General features: G+C 37.3%; 1 protein-coding gene across 14 annotated transcripts in view; it reads left to right on the top strand.

Moving 5' to 3' along the window:
• The window catches only part of MYBPC1 (myosin binding protein C1), a 96074-nt gene that overhangs the window by 34727 nt on the left and 48054 nt on the right, over positions 1-13293 (top strand). For all 14 annotated transcript variants that reach the window (XM_070454067.1, XM_070454060.1, XM_070454061.1 and 11 more), the window contains 5 exons: positions 512-622; positions 3319-3467; positions 3805-3922; positions 5178-5229; positions 7483-7539. In XM_070454067.1, coding sequence (XP_070310168.1) covers positions 512-622; positions 3319-3467; positions 3805-3922; positions 5178-5229; positions 7483-7539 — 487 coding nt within the window. The remainder of the gene's footprint in view (positions 1-511; positions 623-3318; positions 3468-3804; positions 3923-5177; positions 5230-7482; positions 7540-13293) is intronic.

Genomic DNA, 13293 nt, shown 5'->3' with positions numbered 1-13293 from the left:
GGAAATATCTACTCATATAGCAGTGAAGAATCTGGACGTATGAGGCCAGGCTTGGCAGCCTGATCTTTCCCACTCGACCTGCAGACTGATCCATCCCGTTAGTCTTTTCCAACTCAGCTGTGGTACAGACAAAGCTTTATAGCCTGTCACCTGGAAAAACACTAAGGCTCCGCTTTCATGGCCTTCCCACGGGTGTTTATCAGTTAGGGGATAAGCAGAACTAGGAAACAAAGGAAACTTGGCTGCCAGGAAAGAGTAACAACCTTTCTGAGAAGTTTTGCTATTCCTAGAAATGAGATTCCATTTGGAAGAGATAGCCCTTTAAGAATGGGAATCGCTCAGTCTCTACTGGCTGTGGGAAGGTGGATGGAAAAAATGATGTTATATTTATCCAGGTTAATTAGACAGAGAGAAGCTTCTGTGTTGGCAAGAAAAACAAAGCCGGGTAAGTAAGTGTGCCTGAAAAGAACCTGGCCCTGAAATGACCCTTTTCCTCCTTTCCGCTCATTAGAATGGTCTATTGGTGAACCACCAGTTGGAGAGGAGCAGGACAAGCAGAATGCCAACAGTCAGCTGTCCACCCTGTTCGTGGAAAAGCCTCAAGGCGGGGCCGTGAAAGTTGGTGAGTTCCAAGCACTAAATCCTGGTCTTTTTTTCCAGATGAAGATGAAATTCAAATAACATAAAATTAAGCATTTTACAATGAGTAATAAATTAGTACACTCACCTGTGTAGTTCAGAACGGTTCAGTTGCTCAGTCGTGTCCGACTCTTTGCGACCCCATGAACCACAGCACACCAGGCCTCCCTGTCCATCACCAACTCCCAGAGTCCACCCAAACCCATGTCCATTGAGTCGGTGATGTCATCCAGCCATCTCATCCTCTGTCATCCCCTTCTCCTCCTGCCCTCAATCTTTCCCAGCATCAGGGTCTTTTCAAACAACTGTATAACCAAGTACCAAAATACATTCATCACCCCAAATTCCATGGACAGAGGAGGCTTGTGGCCTTACAGTTCATAGGGTCACAAAGAGTTGGACACAACTGAGTATGCACACTCCCCAAAAAGAAACCTGCATCCTGTCCAGCTTTATCCGGCTTTCTCCCTCCCCGAACCCTGGCAACCAATAATCTCTTTGTCTCTATGAAGGTCCCTATTCTGGATATTTAATATAAGTGGAATCACACAATAATATGGGACCTTTTGTATCTGTTTTTTTTCACTTAGCATAATGTTTTCAAGGTCTATCCAAGTTGTGGCATGAATCAGTGTTTTATTTCTTCTTATGGTTGAAAAGTATTCTTTTGAGTGACAGCTATTGTTTCAATAATCTGTAGCACAGAGTGTTGAGTGCCTGGACCCCTGCCAGGGTAGGTTCAAATCAGTTTCCTCATCTGTAAAATAGAGATAATACTACCCATGAAGCACTCTGAATAGTCCCTGGCGTATCTTCAAGTGGAAGCCTCAGGTGGAACTGTGAAAGTTGGTGAGCCGGTGTTTGCCATCATTACAACACACCTCATTCCATAAAATGATTATAAATCTGCACACATGCTGGATCAAGAGTTGCAATGTTTCAGAGGAAGCTGATCAGATAGAAGGTTTAATTCTGAATATATTCATTAATGAATATTGACGATACACCTCCTGTTTTAGACATTGTGCTAAACACTGAGTAAAATATGTGAGCACTCAGAATTTACAGACTTAATGGGATGAGCAAATAAGAAGTTAAACAAATCACCACAAACACCATCACAGATGCCATGAGGAAACAAAGTGGTAAGCCAGAGAGTGACCAGGGGGTCCAGGACTTTTTGCTAAATGAATTTTTATAAGGAATACTGTGATCAGAACTAGTCTTTGACACCAAATGTTTTGCGAATGAACACACAGCTGACTACAGTCTAAAATTACTTCTTTTAGGTCTGGAATATAGAAGCACACTGCATATGAATAGAAATGCTTGCTCACCTTGTGTTTGTGGAAGACACCAAAATGCTAAACTGGCCACTGGGCTAGAATTTTGATGTCCTTTAGGTCTAATGAGTCAATACAAATAGATAGGAGAGTGTCCTTCAAAAAGATCAGCTTCATTTAGTCATATTCTTATAACTCCAGTCTTAGCATCATCTTGCCTAATAAAAAGGATGGAAAAAAATCCATATATATATGCATATTTAATATATGGTATGTATGTGTTTTCTCATTTTTTCATATTTATGCATACTCATAGAGATATTGTGGATTTGGTTTTAGACCACCACAATAAAGCAAATATCATTATAAAGCAAATCCCAAGAATTTTTTTCCTCCCAGTGTATATGAAAGTTATGGTTACACTATAGTCTTTTAGGTATGCAATAGATGGTTAGTTGGATGGTTGGATGGCATCACCAACTCAATGGGCAAGGGTTTGAGTAAACTCTGGGAGCTGGTGATGGACAGGGAAACCTGATGTACTGCAGTCCATGGGGTCACAAACAGTTGGACACAACTGATCAACTGAACTTAACTGAGTATTATGTTTCAAAAAAAAATGTACTTACCTTCGTTAAAAATGCTTTATTGCTAAAAAATGCTAAGCATTATCTGAACCTTCAGTGAGTCATAATCTTTTTGTAACACTAACATCAAAGATTACTGATCACAGATCACCATAACAAGCATAACAATAATGAAAAAGTTTGAAATATTGCCGAAATGTGACACAGATTGGAAAAATGACTTGCTCGATGCAGGCGTGCCACAAACCTTCAATTGGTTAAAAAAAAAAATACAGTAAATTTGAAGTACAATAAAGCAAAGTGCAATAAAATGAGATATGCCTGAATAGGTTGTTTTATACACATTAACATGTGCTTGGATTCCAAAATTATTTCCACTAATTTCCCCATTGCTCCTTTTCTGCTCCATAAACCTCAAAAGCAGAAGCAGTTGGAGTATCCTAGAACCTAGGGTGCTCATAAAAAAAGTCAGGGCCCTTCCATTGTTCAATTCCATCTGTGCCAGTCACGTCATAGTAGTCCTGTCTAACTCCTTTTGTGCATGCTAAGTTGCTTCAAGTCATGTCTGACTCTTTGTGACCCCATGGACTGTAGCCCGCCAAGCTCTTCTGTCCATGGAATTCTCCAGACAAGAACACTGGAGTGGGTTGCCATGCCCTCCTCCCAGGATCTTCCTGACCCAGGAATCAAACCTACATCGCCTTTGTCTCCTACATTGGCAGGCAGGCTCTTTACCACTAGCACCACCTGGGAAGCCCCAAACGGCAGTTTTTAAACCACAGTCTGAATTGCCTGTGTTCTTCTCCTAGGTGAAAATATCACCTTCATAGCCAAAGTCAAAGCTGAAGATCTTCTCAGAAAGCCCACTGTCAAATGGTTCAAAGGGAAATGGATGGACCTGGCCAGCAAAGCTGGGAAGCACCTCCAGCTGAAGGAAACCTTCGAAAGACACAGCCGGGTATGACCCTGAGCCCCTCGGCAGGGGCTTGGCCGGCTCGCTCGTGTGCATACGTCAAAGGCCATCTTCAGGTTCAGCTTTGAGAGACGTCAGTTCCAGAACACCCACTGGAGTTACCATTCCCAGTGTTTATACTCCAGTGTGGTGGCCCTGCTGTGCCCAGCGGCTTCAGAGCACTGCTCTGACCCCTCCTGTATTGAGAACATTGTACCCGAATCCCCAGATGCAGACACATCTTTAAGCCAATGCTGTGGACTTGGGGAAATAACTGCAATGTGGTGGCTTTTTTCTGCCAGCAGGGTAGGACTGAAATATGTTCGGATGCGTTTCATTGCAGGTGTACACATTTGAGATGCAGATCATCAAAGCTAAAGAGAACTACGCAGGAAACTACAGATGTGAGGTCACCTATAAGGATAAGTTTGACAGCTGTTCATTCGATCTTGAAGTACACGGTAAGAGAGGCTTCTAGTCTGGATAAGTGTGGTTTTTTTTTTTAAATGGGGTGTGAGAGGATAGAGGAGAATAAGATCATTTTTTAGTATGAGATTTTGAAAATAAAGTTTCCTGGGACAAGAATGTCAGGAAACCCAGGTAGAAGGGAGGATTTTCTCTTATAAGGACTAAGGTCAGATACAGACATTCTTCATCTATATGTTCTGTGTACGGCCAAGAGTGAATTTGATAAGAATAAATTAAAGGTATATATGTAGATTAGGGGAAAAAAGCAATACTTTGATAGTTAAACAAAGGGAAATTTGACTTGGTAATAAATCAAAAGTGTGACATGCTTTGTATTTTTAGACAAAGCTGCTGTAATTTAAAACCAGAGCATTACAAATGTTATGGGATCTAGGTTCAGGAAGCGCCACTGCTCTCTGTGACATGTTACTTGCTCCATGTTTGGGGTCACGCCTTTGGTCATAGGCGCTGTATCTCCACTGGGATCCCTCCTGGAGTAGGGTGACTGGGAGGATGAAGAATCCAGGAAACATGGTCCATTCACCTTGAATGTGTAGGTGAAGGAGGTCCAGCATTTATGACTCATCGTAATAAATCACAGAAGGGCTGTCACAGAAAGAGGGAAAGGCTCATTTTCGGTTTCTTCGAGAAGTGTTTAGGCAGATGAGAATCGAAAGGTGGAAATTATGAGAAGGTGAATTTTACATTCACGTTAGCACTAGCTTTTTCTTTAAAGCCATATAGACACCCAGATGGCTGTGAGAGTCCCAGTCTGAGAACTGTCGAGGCTGAAGGACCATGGGTGGACCGGTGCTGTCGAGACTTCAATATTAAGTGGGACTCTGGTCCTGAGCACCACTCCTTCACCTGACCAGGCATCTGAGAATCACATAAGGGGCTTTCTAAAAATACTGATCTCTGGGTGCCCATCCTCAATCTGGTGAATCAAAATTTTCAGCAGGGAGATGAAGAAGCTGATATTTTTTAAGCTCCTTGGATGATTCTAATGGGCACACAGGTGGAATGACAAGAGGATAGGGGGACTCCTAAAGCCCCATCATCTATTCTGAGGGAGGGAGGATAAGCTCTGATGTCTCAGCAGCTCAGGCAGTGGAGGAGAGCCACCCCTTCCCCACCCCCTTCAGCTGATTCCTTCCATCGGAAGGATCCCCACAGCCTGGAGAGGAACTGAACACAAAACTGGCTTCTTCACGGATGTTTATTTTACCGTTTTCTTTCCTTTCAAAGAATCTACTGGGACTACTCCAAACATTGACATCAGATCTGCTTTCAAGAGAAGGTAACTTCAAAAGGGGGATCTAGGTATCTTTTGTAAAACATGAAAGTAAAGGATTTTCAAACACATGTTCCCTTCCGCCACACTCTATATTTCAAATGAGATCAAGTCTCTTCACCAAAGTCAAACATACTGAATATTGAGAAGTTAGTTTTCAAGAGATGCCATGGGCTTAATGCCATATTGTGTATGTGCTGATCATTTTTTACAATATTCTTGATATAGTGAAACTCTTTATTTTACAGGTCTCACTGTTGCCTTAGAAAGACACATTTTCTTACTATTCATATGTGGCTTCTTCATGAATTGCATTATTTTCTGCCAAATGACCCAGAAAAATATATAACAATACACATCTCATATAGCATCAGTTAAGTAATGTTAGAAAATTTACATTGCTTTTTATTTAGGAATCACATACAGAGCTATTAGACCATATGCCCAGAAAAGTACAATTAAATAGCTCCTTACTAAAGTTAGCACAATTTAAGTATGGGATTATCCTAAATGAAAGTCCATTTAGTCTGCTGGAATAAGAAACATTGTATAAAGGCAAAATATAGATACTTACCTGATTTATTTTGCAACCACCAAGGCTGAAAAATCAGAAAGTCAAGGAAGAAAAATGAAAAAAATTTTCTAGCCTGTGAGAAATGCAACTAGTTTCTTCCTGGTATTATTTTCTTCTCTGTACTTCTTTATTTATCTAGAATTCTTCCAAAATAGAAATTCATTAATGAGAGGAAATGGTTTGTTCTTCCTAAGACTGAATCCACACAACAGTTTTGCTGAGTAAGGAAAGTCATCCCAAACTAGTATAAAGTGATGATTTAGCCTTGTTCATAAAAGGCAAAATTTCTTTCTAAATTATGAAGTAATGAATATTGTAATTACTCTTAAAAGATATGTAGTATGTCCTGATCAGTCCATTGTATTTTTTAAAGTCATAACTTTCAAAGCCTCTTAGCTTCCCTTCACCCCGCAGTTAACAAACACATAGATCTCACACTAGGTTCATCCTATATATGTCTCTTTTAAGAGAGAAAGATGTCATCTACTTAGTTTGGGGCTTTAAGAGAATAGAAGTATGTTTATGTCAATAGGTCTTTTCCAAATACCTGCTTTAAAGAAATTTTGAGGACACATTATTTGAGTTCAATTCTGATAACTTAACGTGTTATACACGCTGTTTTTAAACCCGCAGACTTTTTTCTTAGAAACCATAACTAGCATTTGTAAAGCGCAGGAAACAAAATCTTCATTAAAAAATTAAACATGTAAGTAACTATGTAGCACCATTTAAATATCAGCTTATAGCTTCTATTTAGAGTTTATATGAAATCATGAAGGTGGCTGCATGCCTAAATTAAGATGCATTTCTCCACAGGAAAACACTTTAAAAAACTCCTAGTAAAGGGCTCAACAATTCCAAGACAAACTTTTGGAAAACACATTTTAAATGGTATAAATATTAACAAGAAAATAAAAAGCTTATAATCCTTTCCCTTTCAAGAGAAAGGAATGCATCTTTTAAAAAGCCCTGCACTAGCTCCATTTTTTTTTCTCATTTATTTTTATTAGTTGGAGGCTAATTACTTTACATCATTGCAGTGGTTTTTGTCATACATTGAAATGAATTAGCCATGGATTTACATGTATTCCCCATCCCGGTCTCCCCTCCCACCTCCCTCTCCACCCCATCCCTCTGGGTCTTCCCAGTGCACCAGGCCATGTTGGTATCATATTACCTGATTCATCTAGTGATGGACACAAAGAGGTTACCTTTGAATAGAAGTTTTGTACTTATATATTTGACACTTGTCCAGTTCATCTTTCAAGCCAATCTCTGTATGACCTGAGTAACAGAGATCGGCCAAAGTCCTTTGCTTTTTACACACAGACATTCCCAGAGCCCCCAACTTGCAAAAACAAAGTACTTTGTGTTGTTTGGCTTTAGTGCATTTGTGTTATTCTGTTTTAACACAAATCCAAGCAGTTTTACATATGCAATCTACAAAAATGTGTCTTCTGAGATCGTAGAGTAATGCAAGCTCCTTGTGTTTACTTTTCCACAAGTACATCCTCCAAAATTTAAAATGTCACTTGTGTGAAAAGAAACTGATTGTGTTGATTTAGTCCCATGATTTGTGTGCTAGTACAACATTGCATATACATTGTACGTAGAGTGTTTGGGGGAATTGTTGTATATGTGTCTCAGCATTAAACCCAGATTTGCTTTTCTTTTGTTAATGACAGTGGAGAAGGTCAAGAGGATGCAGGGGAACTTGACTTTAGTGGTCTCCTGAAACGTAGGTGAGAACCCAGTGATGGAGTGAGGCGCTTTGGCCTGGAAATCTTTTAGATACCCACTCAGAGAAGTCAAGTTTAAAGTGGATCTTTTTCAAAGAATTTCTCATTTCTTAAAATGTGTTTTGCTTATGGAATATTATAACAGTGTTGATTAAGAGACAGTGAAAAAACTGCCTACTAATCTGCTAAATATTTTAGCTGATGCTTTTACTTTCTTTTTAAATGTTTTATGAGTCTTCACATATTTTCTTAGTAGGGGATGAGGAAATTTGAAAACTGAGACAGAAGACTTAAATGCCTGAAAACTTCTTATTTCTCTCATGATTTCTATTATTTCAATCATGATCCCTCATCATGATTGAATAAATAAAGCCTCCATTCTCCTGCTTTTGATATTTGACTGAAAAGTCAATTTCAAAATTTTGGTAGAAGTCTCAGCAGATGTATATATTTATGTGTATATATATATACATATGTGTGTGTATATATATATATATATATATACACCTACTTTAACATAGTATTGATGATTTACTGTATTTCATCAAATCTAAGACACCATGCTAATATATACTTGTATTATAAACCACTAAGCAATGAAAAAAATTGTCCAAATAGCTTATTATGACATACTGCTGATTATAAGGTACATCCTTATTTCAGAGATATTTAAAATGCCCCAAATTTGCATTTTTAGAAGGGATAAAATAGTAGTGAAATGGTTTAGTGTTGAGTATTATCACTCACACTCCTTTAACTTTGTACTCTCTGGCAATAAAATTTATAAATCATTATGGATATTTAGTACACAACCATTTTATAGAATTTCTGCCCTATATATGCATATTTGTTTTTTGTTTTTAGTCGCTCAGTCATGTCCAACTCTGTGTGACACCATGGACTGTAGCCCACCAGGTTCCTCTGTCCATGGGATTTCCCAGGCAAGAATAGTGAAGTGGGTTGCCATTTCCTTCTCTAGGGGATCTTCCCAACCCAGGGATCAAACCTGCATCTCCTGCATTGGCAGGTGGATTCTTTACCACCTGGGAAGTCTGTATATGCACATACGTAATCATAAATATACTATATTGTATATATGTTATATATAAAGATATACATGTCTAGATAGTTGCTGTAGCACAGAAGAAACATAAAGAAAATGACTTTTGCTAGGATGATGTTTATGTACCAAATTTGTGAATAAACAGTAAAACTACAACTCTAAATTTATGATATATAATATTGATATTGGGCTTCATTTAGTTTTTTAGGTTCACTTCTTATTATTCTTACAGCTTTCTATGTCTACTGAAAATCATAGGTATATATATGCTTCAAAACAAATTACAAATGGTAATAAATAGGCTTGTCTTCATTCTTAGTTTAGTTGGGTGGTTTTATTCAAACCCCTGTGAATGAAACATTCACGCCCAGCTCTAAACATTTAAGCTGAGAACAGAAACATTAACAGGTGCCATTTATCAATAACCAAATGGATATTAGCCAATCAATAGACTTTGGTAGTATCAAAAACATCATTCCTTCTTTGGATACTTCAAATAATCATTAGTCTCAATAATATTTATTAATTCTCCAAAAGTATCTTGAAGCAATAGAATATGAAGTGACCTTAATGAGCCACACTCTTCCTTTTCTACAAGTGAGAGACCAAAGACCAGAGAAGTTGAGTGACTTACCCCAAGTCATACATGTAACTTGAGGGAGGGCAGGGACCTACATCCAAGTTCCCTTTTCTGAGTCAGCACACTTCCTGTGACTCCACATAAGAAACATCACTCTGAATCTGCCTGGGAAGTTGGCACCTTGGACATTTATAACAAGTTAAAACTTTAGGAAGACAAGAGGTTTGGGGTGTTTTTTTTTTTCCTGCAGTCATTTACTCAATCAGGAAGATGCTAAATGCTTTCTTTGTGTAGACTATAACACTAGTTGAGGTGAGGAAAAGAAATCCAATGCCTTCCAGCGCCTGGCACATGGAAAGATATAAATACATATTTGTGGGAAGAAAAAGGTAGTGGTTAAAACATGGATTTGAGTCTCGGCTCTCCCATTTACTAATTACTGGACATGACCTTGGTCAAGTGATATGTCCTTTCTGAGACTTGCTTTCCACAACTGTAAATGCAGAGAATAAAAGCTACTTGAGTATTATTGAGAGAATTAAGTTAAATGTAAGAGACCAGACTCATACAGGTGTCAAATAAATATCCACTTCCCCCCAGAATGTGACATTTTCCCTTGAAGAACTTACATTAGTGTCAACTATTTAATTTGTACTTGCTATCTTCCTCTACAAAGATTGAATCATGTGCTGATTTTCAATACTTCCTGAAAGGAGTTCAGGGTGGAGAGCAGAAATGAGGCACTGTGTGCTTGGAAGAAAAACTGGAAGGACAGGTCTTCAGATAGTTATAGTCAGATATTTTCAGGAGCTGATTTTATGAGCCCAATTCTCATATCTCCTCATATCTAGAAAGCACTAAGATCCTTTGTGATAACGACTGTTCCTCATAACTAGCAAAAGCTTCATGAGACTAGCAGAAATTTTCCAGAAAAATATGTGCTTAATTGTGTGTATTCCCCCTTCACCAAAATCACATATATGCTGACCTTCCTCACTGCCTCTCTGGAACAGTTTCTCAGAGCTATCTGAGGTGCAGTCCTCATTTTGTCCCAAATAAAACTTAATTCATAGCTCTCACATTGTGCAATTTTTTTAAGTTGACACTAGTCAAGTGACATAATACACATACACACACATAATCAATCAATAAAAATGTAATAGGTTATTAAGTGCCAAGTCTGATTAAAAGGAAAAGGAAAGAAAAAAGAACACGCTAGTTCTATCAGTAGTTTTCAGAGTGAAAGAAATCTAATTAATGGTCAAAATGACTATAGAAGAAAATTACTAGAAAAAAACTGAGCAGTCAACATGTCTCTAGTTCTCATTTTCTTTACATCCCCTAATTATGATTTTGACTCATAATTAGATTGTTGTCACCATGAGACTATATTCATTTAATATACTATGTACTAATCCACCAGTATAACTTTGGAAATCATTGTGTTTTCCTACTAATTTGTGAACTGCATGTGTTTTCACTGTAGTAACATGTGGTAATAACATTTCTACTCCTAGAGTGTATGGCAAAATCCTCATGAGAATAAATATCATTACCACCAACATCTTTATACAATGAAATATCTCCCTGCCCTGAACAAAGTTAGCATATTCCAAATGGACATTAGATAAATCACAGTTAGTCTTTGGGCAGTATCTTGTTATGAGACCTGACCTATATAAATACTTTAAAGTTTTATTCTACATAAAATTTCTATAACCGCTTTGTATTTCACTAGGATTGTCAAGTTATAGAAATTTTGATGTAGATGGAAGTACTGTAAATATTATATAGGTCTATGCTAATTCTTGGAAAGGAATCAGTAGTGCCTATAGAAATTTGGATTTTTCTCCCAGCTGAAATTTAATGTAGCCATACAGATATGGTCATGTGCAGCCACCATGGTAAGTAAAGATATGTTCTGAATGAGTTAAGGAAATACTACAGATGGGCGCCTTGACCTCATATTGCAGTACAAAATGAGGAATCCATCTCCTTGCAATTTGGGTTTCAGTTGAGTGGTGGAGAGGAAAGAAAGGAAGAGGCAAGAGGTTACCTGTGTTTGTATACAAAGCGTGATAGGATTAAGGTCGTGGTAGAGTGGGATGTATTTTGGTGTTAATGAAAAAAATGGTGAGGATGATCAGTTTTATGACTCTATCAACAAAACTGACTCAAGAAATCACACTGAAAATAGTCTTTATTACTTAGTGACTTCCTCATGCAAACATGCACCCTTACATCTGGGTATTCTCAGTGTTTGGTGTGAACCTCTTGTTAGCTCTTTTAATCTGTCTTTGTCATTGATATCTTTCAATCTTTTCACCAATGTCAAGAGGATGTTTGAAATACACGGGTAATTCTTCTTGGTTGAGATACAAATGGAACAAAATGTAGAATGGGATAATTTTACAATGTGGAGACTCAGGCTAATATGACAAAAATAGAGCAATAATAAAGAGGATTGAGGAAAGTCCCACAGGAAAAAATAAAATGTATACACACACATACACATTTTAATCACAATTCTCCAAGACTTCCTACAAAATATTTAAATGTTAAATTGGAAATGTAGACTGCTTTCAGGCAATAGATATAGTAGACCTGACAAATTATTACTAATATTTCAACTTCAGGACAATTTTCTTAAGCTTATCAATTTCCCTATGTTAATAGAGGGCGTAGTTACCATTTCAGTGAAATGAAGAGTTGGATCTTGAATCTTTAGAAGCACATTTTCCTAGTGGTGTTTCTAGTCCTTCCCACAAAGGTCGCTGACGGACCAATGACCTCTCACTTTCTTCCGTTATCCAGATGTGCCTCAACATCATTTACTGGGCAAGAGACTTACATGACAATGGAAATTAGATATGCAGAAGCCATCCTTGCCTAACGCCACCCTAAACTCTATTCCATTCTCCTACCCTTCCCTATGATTATAACCCAGTATTTCCTCAAGAAATTCTGAAATGGGTATAATTAATATAACAGTGCAAACATATGTAACTCATTATTTGCTATCATGATAGCATGCACCTGTTTTCACACTGATGTTTAAGATGTGTTGACCAGTTTTCCTGGAAAAATCATACCCAGACCAGCATTATTCACAGTAAGTAGTCACTAAAATATTTCCAGTCTAACCTTAGTCAATAAAAACAGTCAACTAAACTTAAACAAAATTGGAACTTCTTAGCTAGTTAAGGAAATCAATTTAAATTATATTCAGCATTTACAACTAAGGCTCTTTCCCTGAAGAGGGATTATTCCTGAGTTTTGTTTCACTTTTAGGTTTTAAAATACATACAAGTATATGTACTTTAAATCCTATGTATGTGTGTGTATACAGTAGTTATATATGTTCTTTATATATTCTATACGTTCTTTTGCCAGTGGTCAAAAGTTAGAGTCATGATTTTGATAATCACACTAACTTACTGTTAGCTTGTTCATGGAACACTTTATGACTTGCTTTATAGTTTCACACTTATATATTCATGATTCAAAGCAGTTTATACCCAAACTACTTCTAAAAAAGTTCCAGACAGTACTTTTAGATGAAATATCAGAGAATTTTGAACCTCATTCTTTTCATTCTGACAATTTAGAAAAAAAAAAAAAAGTTTTCTCTTTAAAATAATATGTATACTCAAAAATCATATGAAAAACAACCAAACCAAACAAACAGAAGCAAAGACCAAGTGCTTAGTCACAGTTTCAAATATTTTTTGTTAAAAAAACAGCAAAAAATGGTTAATGTACACATTTACTAACATGGTAGGGAAAATGCTATTTGCAAAATCTGAAGATTTGAAACACTGTTATTGGTACCATCTCCATGCAGAGTTAGGGTATGCACATCAGCAAAGGCAGAAAGAGCATTGTTCTTTCATGGACCAACACCTAAAATCTTCTGGTTCTTAAACCTTGTTTCAATATCTAAATCCTAGATGAAAACTGATCTTTTAAGTTTCTCAAAATCTCACCTCCTATTTGGATTTTCAGGTTGAAAATAAGTAAAAATAGCTAAAGGATATTTCCTGAAATCCTTCTATCTCCTTAATACTGTGTTTTTAACTAGGAAAACGAGAGCGTTAATGCAAGTGCACGGATC

Source organism: Odocoileus virginianus, chromosome 23, assembly GCF_023699985.2.
Source record: "Odocoileus virginianus isolate 20LAN1187 ecotype Illinois chromosome 23, Ovbor_1.2, whole genome shotgun sequence".
Lineage (NCBI taxonomy): Eukaryota > Metazoa > Chordata > Mammalia > Artiodactyla > Cervidae > Odocoileus > Odocoileus virginianus.
This window is presented reverse-complemented; position numbering and strand designations above follow the sequence as displayed.